Genomic DNA, 22,803 nt, shown 5'->3' with positions numbered 1-22,803 from the left:
TATGATTTCATATATTTCTGAGGTAGAAAGTTGGCAATACTTTTTTGTTTTCATTATTTACATTATTTACATTATTTACATTTGACGGATCTTTGTCCTCATCTTATTTGTTGTTAACGCAACGTTTCGGCTGCTATACCCTCCAGCCTTCATCTGGTGTCTAAGGTATTTTTCGATGAAGGCGGTGAGCTGGCAGAAACGTTAGCACGTCGGGCGAAATGATTAGCGGTATTTCGGCTGCCGTTACGTTCAGAGTTCAAATTCCGCCGAGGTCGACTTTGCCTTTCATTCTTTCGGGGTCGATAAATTAAGTACCAGTTACGCACTGGGGTCGATGTAATCGACTTAATACCTATGTCTGTCCCCTCCATGTTTAGCCCCTTGGGGGCAATAAAGAAATAGGTATTTTTCGATGTTATTATTATTATTATTATCATCATCATCATCATCATCACTATTATTATTCAGGTCACTGCCTGGAATTGAACTCGGAATCTTAGGGGTAGTAGCCCGCGCTCTTAAGCGTCAAATATAAGTAATGTAAATAATTTACATAATTCCTCATCTCTTAAATATAGAACTGTACTTTTTTGTTTTGTTTGATATTTTTGGCATGTGAAATTATTTCCTAGGAGATATCTAGGATATCAGAATTTTTTTTAATTTCCATCTAAATTCCTATAATGAATATGTATAGTTGCTAAATCAATTTTTGGGAAAGTTTGCACTGAATACAATATTTGAAAACGTCTTTGATCGTGTGTATCGAGAGGAAGATTTTAATGGAAACGTTGAGTGCAATGAGGTTTAAGGAATGGTGAATGAATGATGGAAATGATTGATTGGTATGAACTGCAGTACAAGAACATATTTGTTACATCTATTTTCCATGACAATTCCTGAGAGAGAGAGTATGAGGTTTTCTTATGGTCACAGTTATTTAAATGATTATCGGCTCTTGGTTGGGTTATGCATAGATAAATCGGCTTTTAGTGTAGAAAGTTATGAGTGAAGTGACAATAAATATATTCATTACTAGCAGTATCGCCCGGCGTTGCTCGGGTTTGTAAGGGAAATAACTATATAAGCATTTTTAGAGAGTTATAGCCAAAAAATAGCAAAATAAAATGCATTAAAAATGGAAAAAAAAATGATGGTAATTTTTTTTTAAATCGTTGACTCATCGTAGACATTTTTAGAGAGTTACTTCCCTTATATAATAGTGAAAAAATGCATTAAAATGGGAAAAAATGATGGTAAATTATTTTTAAATCGTAGACTCATCGTAGACGCGCGCTAATACCCAGAAGGGCTCGATATGAATCACGACTATAAGATACCCGCTTTTGGTTACACTGCACCGCAAAATGTGGGAGTAGTTAGGAATCTAAATCGTAGGAGACACACACAAATTGACTTTTATATATAAAGATTTACTCTTTTACTCTTTTACTTGTTTTAGTCATTTGATTGTGGCCATGCTGGAGCACCGCCTTTTAGTCGAGCAAATAGACCATAGGACTTATTCTTTGTAAGCCTAGTACTTATTCTATCGGTCTCTTTTGCCGAACCGCTAAGTTACGGGGGCGTAAACACACCAGTATCGGTTGTCATGCGATGTTGGGCGGGGGGACAAACACAGACACACAAACCTATACACACACACACACACACATATATATATATATATATATATATATATATATATATATATATATATATATATATATTATATATATATATATATACATATATATGACGGGCTTCTTTCAGTTTCTGTCTACCAAATCCACTCACAAGGTTTTGGTCGGCACGAGGTTATAGTAGAAGACACTTGCCCAAGGTGCCACGCAGTGGGACTGAACACGGAACCATGTGGTTGGTAAGCAAGCTACTTACCACACAGCCACTCCTACGTCTATTTTTTTATTGCGTTAAATGATATTAGTGAAAGTTTTATTCACTGTTTATATGTCGGAATACTTTCTCCTGTAAATAACGAAAGCGACAAATTTCGACAAGGCATATGGTTGATGGTACACTTCATTGACAAGGTCCGAAAGGCTGAAATGCATCGGGCGTTCTTGCCAGCAGCTGCCGATACATTTCGTCTCCCTCCGATATATATCATGTTTTTAACATTGTTCGTCTACAAGAAAATTTATATCTCGGAAAAAAAACCCACAGGATTTTACCTGTCAACAGTATATATATGTTAAGTAGTAGTAGTCGGTTACGACGATGAGGGTCCCAGCTGATACGATCAACGGAACAGCTTGCTCGTGGAATTAACGTGCAAGTGGCTGAGCACTCCACAGACACGTGTACCCTTAACGTAGTTCTCGAGGAGATTCAGCGTGACACAGAGTATGACAAGGCTGGCCCTTTGAAATACAGGTACAACAGAAACAGGAAGAAGGAGTGAGAGAAAGTTGTGGTGAAAGAGTACAGCAAGGTTCACCACCACCCCCTGCCGGAGCCTCGTGAAGCTATAGGTGTTTTCGCTCAATAAACACTCACAACGCCCGGTCTGGGAATCGAAACCGCGATCCTACGACCGCGAGTCCACTGCCCTAACCACTGGGCCATTGCGCCTCCACTATATGTTAAGTATAAATACATAGATTGATTTTTTAATGTTGTTTTTATGATATTTGTGGTAAGGTTGAAAATGTTTTTGGAAAAGATACGAAAAAGTTTTCCGAAAGAAGTTTTTAGTTCTAGGATATAAGGTGGATTACATACCAGATTATGTTTCCTTTACTATTTCTGGTCTTATGTTGGAGTTTTGCTGTTTTCTTATGTTAAATGATTATAAACTAAAAATATTTTTATAAGACTTTTAATACAACATATATTTGTAAGTCATACAAGCTTATACACCGACACATATAAACATTCAAATACTAAAACAAGTACGTTTATATATCTCAAACATACATCTCTGCTTAGACTCCAGCGTATTTTGAAAAATAAAACGTTTTCAGCTTTCAGCTTAATTAGTTATATAAACTAATAGTTTGAACATCTTCTCAGTTCATCTTCACACTTGACTGATTACTGATCTCTGTTCATTTAACTTTTTATATACATATATATTTTTTTTATTCATTCATGCTGATTTTTATTTATTTTGTTTTTTGGTTTTGTATATATTTGATCTATGTTTTCTCTTCTTTCTTCACCTTGTAATGTTTGTTCACCTGTTTGGCTTCTCGCATCTACATTAAAATTTGTTATTTGACCTTTGGCCTTCTGATCAGATTTCTGCCGCCAATAAAAATTAAAATCGCTTCTGTTGTACATTTAACATCAAATGTACATTACTACCTAATTTTTATCTTCGTTTAATAAGTCTTTTCTGCTGATAACGTATATAAAAGCAAAAAGTAAATTTTTCTTCACTTGTTAACACAAGCGTTCACATCGCTCTCTCAAATGTAATATTTATTCACATTTTTTGAATTAATCATGCAATATCTTGTAGCTTCGAGATTTCAATGTGACTGTTTATATTTAGAATGACAATGTAGAGTACGTATGGCTGGTCTGAATATGGAACAAGTAGAATATTTAAGGTTGATATAGTTAGTTTCAATGCGAAAGTTGAAGTCGCAATCAAAAGAAATTTTATAGTAAATTTGATTCTACTCTCAGCATTGGGTCCCCCCCCCCCATCAATAAATAGACTGATGTTATTTCTGAAATTTGATTTAAAAGAATAATCCCACTTATGTGTGTCTGTGCCTGTGTCTGTGTGAATGCGTGCACGCATGCGTGCGTGTTTTGTTTAATTCTAGATCAGCTTTAAACAATCACATACATAGACTAAGAAATGACGTGTGTGAATGCGAGAAGATTATCATCATATGGGATGACGATATGTAGAGAGATTTACCATCTAAAGAGTTGAGGAGCTAGGTGGGAAGGAGAGAATTTGGAGAAGTGAAGAGCGTGAGAGACTTGTAATTAAACATTTAGATAATCCATTTAGGTAGTTGAAAATGAGAAAGGTAGAGAAAATAAAAATGGAGACTGTGGGAATGTTATCTTAAATCTTTTAGAGAGTAAAACTTTTCCTGTTCTCTCCCGACCAGTGAAAGCACTAAAATATTTTTTAATCGCTATATTCGAAGCATTTGTAGAAGATAATAATTTTCCCTTGTTTAAGTTGTTCATAAAATTATTGTTGTGTTTTTCTAACTCATTGCTTCAGACAACACAGTTTTATAACTCATAACGAAATATGATTCTTCTTCTTCTTCTTCTTCTTCTTCTTCTTCTTCTTATTATTATTATTATTATTATTATTATTATTATTATTATCATTATCATTATTATTATTCCTCTTCCTCTTCTTCTTCTTCTTCTTCTTCTTCTTCTTCTTCTTCTTCTTCTTCTTCTTCTTCTTCTTCTTCTTCTTCTTCGTCTACTTCTTCCATTTACATTTATCTACCTATCTCTCCCTCTTTTCTCTCTTTCTCCCACTTTCTCTCTCTTTCACTTCCTCTTTATCGCTCTCTCTCTCTCTCTCTCACTTCCTCTTTATCTCTTTCTCTCTCTCTCTCTCACTTCCTCTTTATCTCTCTCTCTCACTTCCTCTTTATCTCTCTCTCACTTCCTCTTTATCTCTCTCTCTCACTTCCTCTTTATCTCTCTCTCACTTCCTCTTTATCTCTCTCCCTCCTCTCTCTCTCTCTCTCTCTCTCTATCTATCTATCCATCTATCTATCTATCTATCTATCTATCTATCTTTGCATCTCCTCGCAATAGACAATCTATTAATATATGGTAATTTATAATCACTTCAATTTTTATCAGAGTTTAATTCACTTTAACAGGCTTTATCTCATCATCTCTATCCATTAACTTTGTATTTTACAACTATCATTATATAATCTAATTCTATCATTAAAAATACTAGTAATTATCAACATAAATTAAACAGATTAAATAACAACCACCTCGTAATGAAGATATCTCTAAATAGAGATTATGTTATTTTCTTTAACATTTTTCATCCTATGTTATCTGTATTTTATTTTCTTACCGTTCTTCAGGTTATCTTAGATGATTTTAAAATTTCAATTCTTTCTATTTCTTCCAAACACTTTAGATAATGATATCATTTTTAAAAAGTGATATCTTTAAATTTTCAGTTTAAAAGTTTATACTTACGTTGGACTATTTTGTACTCGATGCGAAAGAATTATCTATATCCATATCTTTTAAAAATTCTGTTTGTGTTCAACGATATCAATGTATATATATATATATATGTGTGTGTATGTGTGTGTGTGTGTGTGTGCGTGTATATATATATATATACACATATATATGTGCGTATATGTATACATGTATGTGTGTATGTATGTATGTATGTATGTATGTATGTATGTATGTATGCATATATGTATGTATGTATGTATGTATTATGTACGTACGTAGTTCGAAAATTTGAAACATCCTGGCAAAGCGGAAGGAAAACTATAGCCGATTTATTCTCTATTTAGACTGACTCTTCATGCATACACATACAGACACACACAAGCACAAGCATACGAACACAAATATATGTTCACAGAAATATGTTCATATTTATAAATAATTAAGATTCAGTTGAATTTAGGTTCTTAAGTTGAGGTACCAAGTCAGTCCGGTTTGGTCCACACAGTGCGAAGTTAGGTGAATAAAAAGCAAGTAAGTAACAAGGATGTCTATTTACTGTTTATATTTATATATCGTAAGGAAGATAAAATTGCACAACTTTGCTAAAAAAGTTATATTCCTAATATACATACATACATACATACATACGTACATACATACATATAAATATATATATATATATATATATATATATATATATATATATATATATATATATATATATATATATATATATACATATATAATATCAAATAACAAGCAAATATTTTCATATTTAGTTCATCGCAATCCTTGAGCTACTCAAGGGGAAGCAGGGGTTTTTATTTGAAGCACCTTTTAAAAGAAGTTACAGTTTACCGCACTCGTCTTTATAAGGAAACACGTTATTCACAGATATTAATAATCAAACTTTAAGCACGGTTCATATTTCTTAATAGATTGCTTAATCTTGCCGATTCACTGTTGCTCTGTAATTGACTTTGAATATTATAAATTAGAAATATTTAAAAATTTAGCTAGGTTCCTAAAATTTTTCTGATGTCTTCAGAACTGATTTGCTCTGTGTCCTGTCAGTCATTTACTCAGTGACAATTCGGTTTGTCAGATGTAATTTTCCAGAAACAAGTTATTGTATAGATTAAATTTTGAGAGGTGCAAGTAAAACTTTTTTTTACTTTAAATATTTAATCCTCCTTAAATTTGAACATAGTTCAATCAAATAGATATATGTAGTTTAATTTAGTTTTTCACATTTTACAATCATGTTTATTAACTTTGTGTTGTATGTGTATATTTTTATGCCAAAGGTTGACTTTTGCATTTGGTGTTTTGTCTATTTTTTGAAAGCGCTTTCTTTCCGATTTCCGCAAAAAATAGGTCACTAAAGATATAGTCAAATAGACACATAAGATACCTTTCTGGCAAATTTTGTCTCCGCTTTTCATTTTATTCTTCTTAGATCGTGAATATCAACACGTTTTGCTCGTTTTATTCCATTTATAGTTAAACTTAGTAGAATATCTCGTAGTGGAAATATTTTTCATTTTTGTGGGTTTCGATACCAATGTCTAAATTCTTTTTGCTAGGTTGAATAGATTGTCCCTTCTTGTATGCTTAGGATTACGAAATGTGAAGAAAAGATATTGCTTTTAATCTGTGGGCTTACACTAGAAAAATATTTTTATCTTCTCACCTACTTTCGTAATTAAAATTTGTAAAAAGAGTAGCCCCTTCCCGTTGAAATCCACCGAGAATATAATGCTATGATTTATGTGCTATTCAGGATTATTCTGCGTTTAAATAAAACAGTCATCTAGATATCGTTTTCAGTTGATGCCAATGTGTAAAATTTGTGAAACGTGTTTCCAAATATTAATAAAGATTTATCACAAATTTTATTCTCATAGTACACATCACTAAATTGGCGTAAATAGGAGTTGCAGCAATGTTCATTGCAGTTCCTAGTATTTGTCGTAATTTTTTGTGGTTGTTTTCGTTTTCATATAAATTATTATTTTCTGACATTTTAAATGCAATTTCTTTATATTCTATAATAACGTATCATTGAAAACAACAGTATTACCTTTATTGTATCCTTTAATTGTAATCCCAATGTCTTTTTTAAATCGTTTAAATTTTCTATTCTTCTTTTGATAAATTCGATATTATGGTCTAATTTTCAATTATTTTAATACACAAATTCATAATATATTCACAATAAATGCCAAGTTATTTATTCCTTCTTTCCATTAGGTACAAAATAAGTCTTCATTTCTAGATGGTTAGAACTTTGAGCAGTAAACTCTCCTTACTCTTTTACTCTTTTACTTGTTTCAGTCATTTGACTGCGGCCATGCTGGAGCACCGCCTTTAGTCGAGCAAATCGACCCCGGGACTTATTCTTTGTAAGCCCAGTACTTATTCTATCGGTCACTTTTTGCCGAACCGCTAAGTAACGGGGACGTAAACACACCAGCATCGGTTGTCAAGCAATGCTAGGGGGACAAACACAGACACACACACATATATATATATATATATATACATATATACGACAGGCTTCTTTCAGTTTCCGTCTACCAAATCCACTCACAAGGCATTGGTCGGCCCGGGGCTATAGCAGAAGACACTTGCCCAAGATGCCACGCAGTGGGACTGAACCCGGAACCATGTGGTTGGTTAGCAAGCTACTTACCACACAGCCACTCCTGCGCCTATGCCACTCCTGCGCCTATGCCACACCTGCGCCTATGAAGTTATCTTTTTGTTTGTGGCAAGTTAAATTTTTAGGGTCTAAGTATAAACCTCAGCTCCTTGCTTAATATGTTAATTTGAATATCAGTTAATATTTCTTTGATAAATTAATAACCTTTCGTTTCTTTTGTCCAGTCGCAATCTTGTGTATTATTACCAGTGAATTCGATTTAAAATCGATTGCTGTAATAACTTCTTCTTCGGTCATATTTTGCTTAAATTGTTCTTCTGTTTTGAATTAATCTATCGAATTTGTCTCCAGATGTGTCCCAAGCATAGGTATTTTCTAAATTCTCAATAGTTTCTGGTACGGCTGTTTATTCTACTTTTTTTTTTTTTTTTCTAAATCTTCAGGGACTTCTGCCACGTAACTGTTCCTAGTATATTCTGAGAGATTTAATTCATTACAAAAATTGGTTGCTTGTGTTATAACTTCTGAACTTAGCATTTTGAGATTATTACACTTTAGCGTGTTAAATTTATTCCTGAGTTTCGTATAACGTCTGCATAAGTTTCTGCTTCGTTTTATACATATATGTATGTATGTATGTATATATATATATACATATATATATATATATATTATATTAAGTTAGAGATAAAACCACTATTAGGCAAATATTATTATTATATATATAAATGAACACCTCAAGATGTATCCCTTCAAACTCCTCTTCATAATGTAGGAAACAGTTTTCACTCTCCCTCTTTCTTGGAATATAAATTTTGCTTTTCACAGTCTTTTTTTCAAGATTATCGAAAACGTTTGTTTTTAATTCTTTTTCCCCTCCGAATGTTCTTTTCATAAATTGAATAGTGCCACGGTTGTTAAACAGAATTTTTACTTTCACATTCAGATTGTAGAGAGACATATGTTCTAGATCATAAACTGACTTCTGAGCCCCCCAACCTTCGGTCATGACTAACCATGGCATTGCACCTAGAAAGTTACCCTCCCAGGCACAAGTCCGGGAAAGGTTGTGTATGGAAGACCAGCAGTCGCCCACGCATACCGGCCTCCCCTCTCCACGCCACCAGTGTTATCCAAGGGGAAGGCAAAAGCCGATACAGCTTGGCACCTGTGACGTGGCAACTCATTTCTACAGCTGAGTGAACTGGAGCAACGTCGAATAAAGTGTCTTGCTCAAGAACACAACATGCAGCCCGGTCCAGGATTCGAGCTCACAATCGTAAGCTCGACGCTCTAACCACTGAGACATGCGTCTTCACAAGATCATCAGTTATTGCTTTGATTTTGCAGTTATGAGGTAAAATCATTGGAGGGAAGTTCAACTAGTTCTCCTATATGCTGAATGCCGGCTTTCTAATATCTGATTTCATTCACCCAAAGCCAAATATCAAAACAAACTTTGCCGATGTTCCACATACTGATACCGACCTCAAAAACAAACATAGTTTTTATTCTTTTATTCTTCTATTTGTTTCAGTCCTTTGACTGCGGCCGTGCTGGAGCACCGCATTTAGTCGAGCAAATCGACCCCAGGACTTATTCTTTGTAAGCCTAGTACTTATTCTATCGGTCTCTCTTGCCGAACCGCTAAGTTACGGGGGTGTGAACACACCAACATCGGTTGTCAAGTGATGTTGGCGGGGGGACAAACATAGACGCACAAACATATACATACATACACATACACCCACACACACACATAAATATATATATTTAAATATAAATATATACGACGGGCTTCTTTCAGTTTCCGTCTACTAAATCCACTCAGAAGGCTTTGGTCGTCCCGAGGCTACAGTAGAAGACACTTGCCCAAGGTGCCACGCAGTGTAACTGAACCCGGAACCATGTGGTTGGTAAACAAGCTACTTACCACGCAGTCCCTCTTACGCCTATGGTTGCGAATTAAACTTCCAAACAACGCACGTTTTTATCTTCATCTCTCTCTCTCTCTCTCTCTGTCAGACACAAACACACGCACATATACACATACATAAACATACATACATACATGCATACATACATACATACATGCATACATACATACATACATGCATACATGCATGCATACATACATGCATACATGCATGCATACATACATACATACATACATGAATACATACATACATGCATACATACATACATACATACATACATACATACATACATACATACATACGTACATACATACATACATACGTACATACATACATACATACATACATACATACATACATAAATACATACATACATACATACGTACATACATACATGCATACATGCATACATACATACATACATACATACATACATACGTACGTACGTACATACATACATACATACATACATACATACATACATACATACATACATACATACGTACATACATACATGCATACATGCATACATACATACATACATACATACATACATACATACATACATTCATACATACATACATACATACATACATACATACATACATACATACATACATACATACATACATACATCGTACATACATACATACATACATACGTACATACATACATACATACATACATACATACATACATACATACATACATACATACATACGTACATACATACATGCATACATGCATACATACATACATACATACATACATACATACATACGTACATACATACATACATACATACATACATACATACATACATACATACATACGTACATACATACATGCATACATGCATACATACATACATACATACATACATACGTACATACATACATACATACATACATACATACATACGTACATACATACATGCATACATGCATACATACATACATACATACATACATACATACATACATACATACATACATACATACATACATACATACATGCATACATGCATGCATACATACATGCATACATGTATACATACATACATACATACATAACTTGGTTGTTGGATTAGAAAATATGGGAATTCCAATATAAGTAATGCACATACTACGCAAAATATAGGTTATTTCAATTTATTCCATAGTTCTCTCTTACAAGACTAGTACTGTTGCATTTCAAGGGAATTCCTCAATTACAAATAAATTACCCGTCAATACTGCAACGGTAGTCCGTAGGATGTTCTTACGAAATCAGTGTATATATGTGAATACATGTATATATATATATATATACATATATATACATAATAAAAGCACACACTTGCATACATACATACACATATTGATATATGTATGTACTTATCTATATATACAACATAGATATGTAAATAAGTGTGTTTGTGTGCTTGTGTGTATGTGTGTGTGTGTGTGTGTGTGTGTGTGTGTTAACATTAAGGTCAATTCATGGTGTTTATTAATAGATTAAATTGTGTAGATATATGTTAGCGTCTTACGTGTGTAAATACGCGCTTGCAGGGATGTATCTGTGTATCAACCTTTCTTTCTATATGAGTGTATATATGGTTATAGTTAGGCTAGTATATAAGCTAGTATATTTGTGTGCGCGCGTATGTATAATAATGTTATCCGGATTTAATGGTCTGATGGTATATATTTTTGGCAATATGTGTACGAAATCATAACTTTTTCGGTTGTCGGAAACTTATGTTCTCTGTAGGAGATATAACTTCAAAATTATTTTTTGACATGGTTAAATATATTTTCTTACATAGAATTAAATATTTCCTTTGCTCTGTCTTTATAGTTACATAGATTTTAATAAATATTGTGTTTCACTAGGCATAATGCCACCGATTTACATGGAAAGGTAATCAGGAAATTGTTATATTCAAACCATTTCTAAAGAGAAATGAAGTAACTACATCAGAATTAAAACCGGATAGTGTACTTAGTTTTGTTCGATCTTACGGCCATCTTGTGGCGAGGGTGTTAGGGGTAGTGATTGTAACTGTGATGGTAGCAGTGATAGTGTTGGTGGTGGTGGTAATGTGGCTGCTGCTGATAGTGTTGATGGTGGTGATGGTGTAGTGAAGTGATGGTGATAGAGGTGCCGATGGTGGTGGTGGTGGTGGCGATAGTGGTGCCGATGGCGGTGGTGTTGGTGGTGGTGGTGGTGGCACTGTTGCTAAACTTAGCCGTATATCACTTCTGAAAATAGAATTTTATTTTTACTCTTACACTGGCAAAAAAAAAAAGTCGAAGTCCCCAACTCTTTTCAATGCCTCGCAGATTGAATGGAGAAAGTAAACATCTTCAAGGCAAGTACCTGGCTCAAATGTTTGTAAAAGCAGGATCTCCTCTGCTAAAGACACCCACAGCACAAGTGATAATGTCAAACCAGCTGACGGATTAAGTCCACCACACAAGTTCGCCACGCCGGGATTTGAACTCAAGGTGTCGAAACAAATGCCATAAGGAATCCTGCTCTACTAGCTAAGGATTCGACCAGTCACATTCCTAGACTGGTTCTTTATTATTGACTCGGAGAGCGTGAATGGCAAAGTTGAAATCGGTTGATCTTGAACTCAGAACGCAAGGGACCGAATATATACCGCAAGGCATCTCATCTAATGCTCTGGCAACTCTGCCAATTCGCCATACACAAAGCAGAATGATTATAGAATAACCGGGAGATAGCGATGATTATTCGGGGTTTTTTTTCTTCTTTTTGAGGGGTGGGTGGGTGGGATGGGATTCACAACGTAGTGTACTAGGGTTGGCTGTAAAGTTCATAGGCTGCGCATGATACTCTCATGGAACGTGACCAAATGTGGTTTACTTCTCAACGTACCCACCCCACTTGCGGTCCACACGATTCTTCCATCAGTGTTTGCAGTGCTTGGATCCCACTGGGGAAGAAGCAGTTATCCTGTTTTGGTAAAAAAAAGTCACCAACAACAGATACGACATTATCAGCGCTGCCCCACAGCAGCCATCGAAACCAACGACTTGTATGCTGGAGCATTGTCCCGATGAAACTAGATCTCTTTCGTCAGTTTCGCTGAGCGTTTCTTCTGATGAGCTTTCATAACTGCTTCAGCATTGATAGTATGGCCCTTTTGAAGATAGTCTATGAACACAATGCCTTTTTCATTCTCCAAAAAATGACGCCATCACATTCCCTGCAGATGAAACAACATTGGCCTTCTTTGGAGCAAGTGAGGAGAGGTGTTTCCGCTGCATGGATTGTCTCTTTGTCTCTGGCTCAAAGTGATGGACCCAGCATGAATGCTGGGTTATGAAACGTTCATGGAAACCAACTGGATCTTCCTCAAACAATGTCGGATTTCCTCGTGATGTGTTCAACTTAGTGCGCATTTGATCAGGTATTGGAAGATACGGCACCCACCGAGCAGAAACTTTCATCATGTCAAGGTCATTACGCAGAATATTCTCAACCCTCTCACGGGATATGCTAATAGCATTAGCAATTTGGCTTATAATCAGTCGCCTATCAGCCATCACGGCGTGCTGAACGCAATCAATGTTTTCATTGAAAGCGGCAATTGCAAGCCACCCAGATCTTGGGTCCTTTGGCCCTACTAAATTCAGCTGCCCACTTTTGCGCTGTTGATGAAGCTAAATTCATCCCCTAATGTCATCCCCTAATGTAGCAACCATGTCTGCATAAATGTTCTTGGGCACTAAACCCATTTTTCTGCAGGTACTTGATAACATTACGTTGCCAAATTTTATTTATGTTTAAGAGTAGTCGTTACTAGTAAACTTTCGAAGTCTGCTTTGAACAGTGAGATGCCAATTTACTTGGAAAGAAACAATGCAGTTATTCATAAGATTTGAAAATAATGCATGCAAGATTACACAGCTCTGGCATCACTCCTTCATAGCCAGCCTATGAACTTTTCGGTCCACCTCCATTTCTAGGAGTAAATTTTCCAATGAATCATTTTTAAGAGAATATGATGTCTTAATGAGGGAGATTTAACTGCTCTTTCTAATGTACTGCCTACAACATATGCTCGGTCCTGTGATGCTCGTTATTGTTTGTAAGATACGCATTCGAAACCACAGTAAATGGATAGCAGTTGTTTTCGACAATGAATTTCAGCTATTAACTCAATTGAATTCATTGAAATAGCATGAAAGTGATTGAGTATTCTTTTCTATTCTAGGCACAAGGCCCGAAATTTGTGGGGGCCAGTCGATTAGATCGACCTCAGTAAACAACTGGTTCTTAGTTTATCGACCCCGAAAGGATGGAAGGCAAAGTCTACCTCGGCGGAACTTGAACTCAGAGCATAAAGACAGAAGAAATACTGCTAAGCATTTCGGCCGGCGTGCTGACGATTCTGCCAGATCACTGCCTTAAGTAATTGAGTATTCGACATACACGTGAATCTGCCTGAAAATTATACTTTGTATAATTCTCAGGCAGATTCACTGGGAAAGGCATAACCTTCAAATTTCTGGTACAATCTATCCGATAGGCTTCTACGTAGTTTCCGTCCACCCAGTTTTATTCAAAAGCCATGAGTCAAACTGAACTTAAGATAAAACACTCTTGCCTGAGACGCTGTGCGGTAGAATCGATCCAGGATTTTGTGAATGTGAAGCAGACTGCAGTCCGCTAAAGAGGAACGATATTCAAGGGGGACAAGGCGGTGAGCTGGCAGAAACCTTAGCACGCCGGGCGAAATGCGTAGCCGTATTTCGTCTGCCGTTACGTTCTGAGTTCAAATTCCGCCGAGGTCGACTTTGTCTTTCATCCTTTCGGGGTCGATAAATTAAGTAACAGTTACGCACTGGGATCGATCTAATCGACTTAATCCGTTTGTCTGTCCTTGTTTGTCCCCTCTGTGTTTAGCCCCTTGTGGGTAGTAAAGAAATAGATATTCAAGGGGGACAAAAATCTGTGGAGAAATGTGTTATCTAGTAGAAGATTAACCACGGGGTATTAGACTGGAGATGTAGAATCACCATTATATTTTTCTGCTTTTTTTTTTCTGATGAGAGGCCCAACGTTAATTTTCTGGCCCCACAACAAACATTTTGTACTTACTTTGCCGATGGACACCATAAAGATTTTCCCTCAAATTTTATTGTTTAACTTTTACATGTAGTTGCGTTTAGCATGGAAAACTGAATAATTTAGAATTCTTAAAATGATATGTAACTATGAAACCTCAAGTGTATTACGGAAGGTAATGATATCGAAAGTTTTAGGCCTTCAGCAAGAGTGGGTGTGATACATTTTATTTAATTTGTACAATGTCACAAGAATATATGCTGAAACAATATATGTACATATATATACGCGCGCACACACACACACCCGCACACACCCGCACACGCACACACACGCTCACACATACACTCACACATACATACATACATACATACATACATACATACATACACACACACACACACACACACACATATATATATATATATATATGTAAACGGCAATTAAAGCATTCACAAAAATATAACCTCGTGAGACAAATTAAAGTAAAATAATTAAAGACAGTTGAAAGAAACAATTATTGGTACTATAATGGGGATATTTTAAAGTACCTGATAATTAGAACAGACAGTAGCCAATTTTATGTCCGTTTAAAACAATTATGCCCCAGTCTGTTCTTGAATACCAGTTAATAAATATTCTCGGATACTTAGAAAATCATCCGATATCTCATGCTGGAATTGTTTTTAAAGAAAATTTATTACAATTCTCTCTAGATTTATGTGTGAAAAATTATGTCTAATATATTTAAACATTAGTGAAATTTAATGGCTAAAATTAAGCTATGGAATGTGGATCCGGCTCACTGAATGACTCCATACTCTAAGGTACTTGAATTAATCAATACCGGCTTATTGATATCCAAGAAAGTGACAAGTATTCGTGATCTTCACATAAATGATAAAATTTCCTATTCCTCTTGGTTGAATTTCTATCGTTTTAGATTGTTAATGTTCTCCTTAAATCTCTATGGTAAAATTTCAAAGGTACATAGAAAAATTTCTATTAAATAATCTTTATTTATTCTTACTTAAAGAATTGTCTTATTTATATTGTTTAAAAAGATTGATAAAAAAAAACAGTAAATAATAAGCTCCATCCGCATTCCCATGTTCTTGAGGCAATTTCCAATTCGCTTCCAAGGAAGATAAAAATTAAATACGTCTCTTAAGCAAAAACACTCATTTTGAAGTGATTAAGCCTACTGACTAGAAGAGAGATATGAGAATAGTGACGAAAAACAAGAAAAAAGAAATGCTCTTTCTAAGAACATGAGCTACTCAAGTAAAGCGTAATCATAACCGGAACACGAACTTGACTGGAAAGATACAGAAATTTTATGAATATGTGGCGTAGTTAAAGAAATTAATTCCCACGAGAAATTGAGAAATAAATAAGGCACCGTAGAAACAAAGACAACAAAATGTACTTTAAGCCTGTTTCGGTAAAACCGAGTTGATAACGTGTTGCAGATGAGTTGATGGTTCGAATTCCAGCGCTGTTCCTTCTCTTTAGCAAAGACACTTTACTTATATCTAGTAAATTGGCGGTTATTGTTCATACGAATGACGTGTCTTAAAAAATAATATCCGTCCGTCAGTTATCATGATAAATTTTACGTTGACTCGAATATATTGTATATCGAGGGAGCGATTTTCTTGTCTCTAATCTAACAAGTACAGAGTAGACTATTTCACCGAAGAGGACTAACAAGATCGAATTGTATCAGGAATTTTCGTCCCTACTTGCCTAGAAAGAGCTGTTCTTCACTCCTGCTCCAGAGCGTCGGCTGCGGGGTCATTCCGAAAAGCTCTACCTGCGACGATTTCATCTCAATCGAAGGAGAGGAGCTTTCTCCGTCCGGGTTGCGGATCCGTGGAACAAGCTGCCAGACGAGATGGTGAAGATGCCGACGACCGCTTTGTTCAAAGTCTCCCTTGACCTCAAGTGGCCTGAACTCTTTACATGAACACCACCCTGTACTTAACTCCATGTCCCCCTACATGGCCTTGCTATTTGCTTTTGAGCCAAATTAACTAACTAACTAAGATCATATTAATGTAATCGTCATTGAATTAATGCTTTCTTTCCAATGCATATTAATAAATTGGATTTTTAAAAAAATTACTAATTACATTTTTACCTGACTATATTATGGGTGTTTATTAGCTTGGACGATAAAGGGAATTTCTTTCATTGCTTTCTCTCAATAACCTAGTATTCCGCTAAAATCGACAGCATCTCTTGAATTTCAAATTCTATAGAACACTTTTAATGATATAAAACTTTATAGAAACAATGACCATGGCCATGTATTCAAGAAGTTCCCTTTGCAGCTACGTAGCTTCGAGCTCCATCGTACAGCGTGTTACCTTAGGCAATTGCTTTTATTATAACCTTAGACCAGACCAAATATTGCGAATGTAATTAGATAGGATAAAGGAGGCCATCGGAGGAAATATAGTTGAATGAATTCGTCGCTCGATTTTCAACTTGGGTTATGGGTTTCTTTAAAGAAATCTACTATGTTGTAAGAGTTTGAACCAGTTCTTCGGTCTGACGACTTCAAGACCATGTCGCTTTCACCACCACCGGTGTCGGAGATCTTCGAAATGTCCAAAAAGATATTGAACAACTGGCACCGAAAATTAACTGCACCTATACTATACGCAATATCTGGAACGCACCTTATCTTTCTCTGCTAATCAATAACAGATTCATCTCCTTCTTCCGTTCTTTTTTTTTTTCCTATAACACAGTACTTTCGATACATTAGTGGTAATCAACAATCAATATAAACATTCAATAAGTTTGTTTTCTTTTTATTTACGTTGTTCTTGTAACTGTTGTCTTACTGCAGACTTGGACTTGATCGAGCAAAGATATGATTAAAATACTACCATTCCATTTTTTTAAGAATTTATTCATTTATCTATCTATTTATTTATTCATTTATTATTATTATTATTATTATTATTATTATTATCATCATCATTATTATTTTGGTTTGGCTCAAGTTCGGTCTTATTCCTGATAGGATTTATGTGGGTAGCGAACTACTATCTGAAACAGGTATTCTCAAGTTTTCAGTAGTCCTTTCAAATGCTTAGAAATTTCTTGGTAATCCTTGCTGTACCTAAGAGACAAAATTTCTGTAGGAACTCTACCGGGAATTCTATTCCAATCTCATTCAGTCATTTGGCTATACCTTTACTTACTGTTCCCAAAGCATCAATTATTATAGATACTACCTTTACTGTTCGCATGCTCCAAATTCTTCCAGTTTCAAATGGTATTATTTATTATTATTATTATTATTATTATTATTATTATTATTATTATTATTATTATTATATTTATTATTATATTTATTATTAAGGCGGCGAGCTAGCAGAATCGTTAGCACGCTGGACGAAATGCATAGCGGTATTTCGCCCGTCGCTACGTTCTGAGTTCAAATTCTGCCGAGGTCGACTTTGCCGTTCATCCTTTCGGGAGTCGATAAATATTACCAGGCAAGAAATGGGATTGATGTGGTCGACTAATCCCTTCACCAAAAATGTCAGGCCTTTTGCCTATAGAAGGAAAGATATTATTATTATTATTATTATTATTATTATTATTATTATTATTATTATTATCGTCGTCGTCGTCGTATCATCATCATCATCACCATAATGATCTTCATCATCATTATTATTACTATTATTATTATTATTATTACTACTACTACTACTACTACTACTACTACTACTATTATTATTAAGAACGCGGCGAACAGAGAAAATCATTGGCGCCAGCATTTATTTCGCCGCTTACCGAGATTTCTTTCGGCACTTATCGTTCTCAGATAACATCCCACCGAGGTTAACTTTGCCTTTCATTCTTTCGCAATCCATAGAAATAAAATACCAGTGAAGTACTGGTGTCGATGTAATCGACTCAGCCTCTCTCTCTCTCTCTCTAAGATTGTTGGCTCTGCGCCAGAATTTTAAATAATTATTAAAGAAGGCGTGGGAGTGGCTGTGTGGTAAGTAGCTTGCTTACGAACCACATGGGTCCAGGTTCAGTACCACTGCGTGGTACCTTGGGCAAGTGTCTTCTACTATAGCCTCAGGCCGACCAAAGCCTTGTGAGTGGATTTAGTAGACGGAAACTGAAAGAAGCCCGTCGTATATATGTATATATATATATATATATATATGTATATGTGTGCATGTGTTTGTGTGTCTGAAACAAGTAAAAGAGTAAAGGAGAGCTATCAAAATTGTTAGCATGCCGAACAAAATGCTAAGCGGCATTTCTTCCGGTTTGTTTTTCTGAGTTCAAATGTCATCGAAGTCGACTATTAGTAGCAGTCGAGCAATGGAATCGATGTAAATGACAAGATTTCTCTTGCAAAATTTCACAGCTTATGCCTGCAATAGAAAGGTTTATTATCATTATTACAAGTAGTATAGCCCGGCGTTGCTCGGGTTTGTATTTTAGTTGCGCTTAAAATGGCTGATTTTGATGTCGCGGTAACAACGTTTTGACATAGTTTCAATCTATGATTAAAAATATAGTGTGGCGATGCTCGAGTTTGCTCCGAATGTGCTGCAAATGTGTAATGCCGACTTCAATTCCTGGTATTGTTGGTTAATATTCCTTCTATTAACAGTATGGAGAAAAAATTACCCGTAGATTTAAAGCAAAACGAAGCTCAAATTTCGAAATGCACTGAAAATCTATTAAGAAGTTAACACTGCAACAGTATTCATTAAGAAAAAGTACAGGAAAATCCAAAACGTTAGTAAAAATAGTTTGTGGTTACAAAATAAATAAAAAAAATGCTATTTGAAGCCAAACGGGTGGGCAACATGGATCGTGGCTGTACCTGTAAAATGAATAATATCGACTATATTGCATCACGTATAACTAAAAAAATCTGTAAAATCAAAACATACCCATTGAAGGTTTGGCTTGAACATCGAAGATAGTAACAGCGTGCGGATCGCACAAATTCTTTTCGACCCTTTTGAATCAAAATTTTTGAAAAGTAAAAATTTTGTATTATGGAGCTTGTTATTCTCTATACGTGAACATTTTTCTGGTTGAAATACACCGAAAAATGGCGACACAGCAGTCAAAAAATCGTAAAACATAGGGATTTTCATAGAAAAAAAGCACCTTTTTAATGTAAATAATTTTTGGTCTTAACATGGTCCGATTTGAATTTTTTTCTTCTACGGAATCAAGAGCAAGCCTTCTATCATACTCTTGGAGGGTCTCTGAGGAGATAGTGTTAGTTGAAGGCTACCAAACCTGCCACACACACACACACAGACAACTTCACCTTTTATTCTTTCGGATCCGATGAAATAAGCACCAGCTGAGCAACGAAGTTGATGTAATTATCTAGTCCATCTTCCTCACAATTTCAAGCCTTGCGCATTTAGTCTAACAAACTATTATTATTATTATTATTATTATTATTATTATTATTATTATTATTATTATTATTATTATCATCATCATTATTATTATTAATGTGTTGCGTTAGAGGTGGAGATGATATCGAGTTAAAATACATCATTTCGTTTCGAAAATAGTAATAAATTTCAATGAGTATTACTTACTCGGATGCAGTCCAATCCTTTGTTAATAAATCTTTGGCTCCATACGATGTCCTTGGCTTCGATGTTTGTGGATAGATTTCGGAGCTCTGTTTTTATAGATTTCGGAGCTCTGTTTTTATTATTATTATTATTATTATTATTATTATTATTATTATTATTATTATTATCATTATTATTATCATTATCATTATCATTATTATTATCATTATTATTATTATTATTGAGTGAGAGAGCAGTGCATGCCATCAAAGTGACACTGGGGTAAAATATATGAATCCCAGTATACCTATCATGACTATCCGTCTGATAAGGGTACACCAGGCACATGCATCACAACCATATGTGTGCGACATGGTGATCTCATATCAAGATAAACAGGACATGACCTTGCAGCTGGGGCCCAGTTAGAATTTTCTTCAGGTCGAATAGCCCATCCCGCTCAAAAGGTCCCTGAATAAGGATTGTTTAAGGATGTTGAACGAACCACCCCTGTTTCCAAAGACGAATTATCCAAACCTCTAAGAATTTTTTTTCAACACACGGCTATGATGCTCCCCCACTACTTCTGCTCGTGATCAGAGATGCACATATCGTCAGCCACTAAGGGACATGCTCAACTGGTTAAGGTCACACAACTGACAAGCAAATCTGTGGTATTGAGCAGAATATTTGCTGTAGCCCATCTTTCATACCAAACAATGTACATGATAACACTTCCAATCAGTTAAGATGAGAAGCCATGATAGCCACTGCCTGGTACTGCATCAGGGCATTTATTATTATTATTATTATTATTATTATTGTTGTTGTTGTTGTTGTTGTTGTTGTTGTTGTTGTTACTATTTTTATTGTTATTGTTGTTGCTGCTGCTATTATTATCATTATTATTATATTATTATTATTATTATTATTATTATTATTATTATTATTATCATTATTATTATTATTATTACTACTACTACTACTACTATCATCATCATCATTTGTCTGAGGTCCGCTTCTGACAATGCCGTAAAAAGCAAGAAAACATTTAAAACAGAATCGTTCCTTTTAAAGTTTTGTTTGTATTTCTTGTATATTTTATTATTTACAATATATCTTAAAAAGATTGTTTTTCATTCTTTCTATCCCTTTCGCTTTCTAACTCTTTTCCAGGTTATGGACAATTGGCACCGAAAAGCAAATGGGGTCGCGTGGCAACCATACTCTACGCCATAGTTGGAATACCTCTTACCTTCCTGTGCTTATCAATGATCGGTTCATCTCTGGCTAGTATTTTCAAGTTTATCTACAAGAATTTGTTCTACGCAATCTATCGCAAATGGCTCCGCCTACGAACCTACGTAGACTCGGTGGAATCACTCAATTATCATTCAACGGTAGCAGCCGCCGAAGCAGTACCTGTAACGATAGCTGCTGCAGCTGCTGCAGTTGCCGAAATTGATAGTAACGACGGCTATAACGAAAACGACCATAAAATAGTAACATTAGATATTCCAACGCTAACATGTCGAAATGATATTTCAGATCATTCTACGCAGAAGCAATCAACCAATACTGACTGTAGTGAAGATGTCTGCGAAGACTTCTCTAAGGAAGTTGGTAATGGTGCTTTCTCCTCGGCATATAAGCAAAGTGAGCAAGACAGGATTGAGAAACATTTCCTTCGACGCAGCAACAGCTACGTGCGTTCAATTCTCGGAGACGAGGAACTTTTGGAAAGACAATTTTTGTTTAAATGTACTGAAGATATTGCATTAGTACCTCCAACAATACAATGCAAAGACGGTTTAAAGACGGAACTCTGTGAAACTGGATCTATGGGGCATATTTCTCCGGAGTCTAAAGATGCTCTTTCTCCAATCGATGAAGCGAAACCAGTAACGGGGTTAACAGAGGAAACAGCAGTTGAGTCATCGGAAAGCCACGAACATATTCGAGTGCCCGTGTCAGTTAGTCTTTTAGTATTCGGGGCATACATATGTATCGGGGCTTCCCTTTTTTCATTTTGGGAACAAGAATGGGACTATTTTATTGGTTCGTATTTCTGTTTCATTACACTTAGTACGATTGGGCTGGGTGATTTTGTTCCGGGTTCGAATGGTAATTCGTGGGCAAGTGAGGAGAAACAAGCTATTTGTTCACTTTATCTGTTGTTCGGTATGGCAATGACAGTTATGTGCTTGAAACTAATGCAAGAAGAAATACGGTACCAGTTTTCAAATCTAGGCCGTAAAATGGGACTCATTGAGAATGACAATGATTGAGATTCTTGAAAATAAATTATTGATTCACAGTATTACCTGCAACAAAATCTACAAAAATGACA

General features: G+C 35.4%; 1 protein-coding gene across 1 annotated transcript in view; it reads left to right on the top strand.

Moving 5' to 3' along the window:
* LOC115217750 overlaps window positions 1–22,803 on the top strand; it is a 51,797-nt gene extending 28,994 nt beyond the window's left edge. The window contains exon 2 of the mRNA XM_029787825.2: window positions 21,630–22,803. Within this exon, the coding sequence (XP_029643685.2) occupies window positions 21,630–22,741 (1,112 nt within the window). The 3' untranslated portion in view covers window positions 22,742–22,803. The remainder of the gene's footprint in view (window positions 1–21,629) is intronic.

This window comes from Octopus sinensis, linkage group LG1 (assembly GCF_006345805.1).
Source record: "Octopus sinensis linkage group LG1, ASM634580v1, whole genome shotgun sequence".
NCBI classification, from domain to species: domain Eukaryota; kingdom Metazoa; phylum Mollusca; class Cephalopoda; order Octopoda; family Octopodidae; genus Octopus; species Octopus sinensis.
This window is presented reverse-complemented; position numbering and strand designations above follow the sequence as displayed.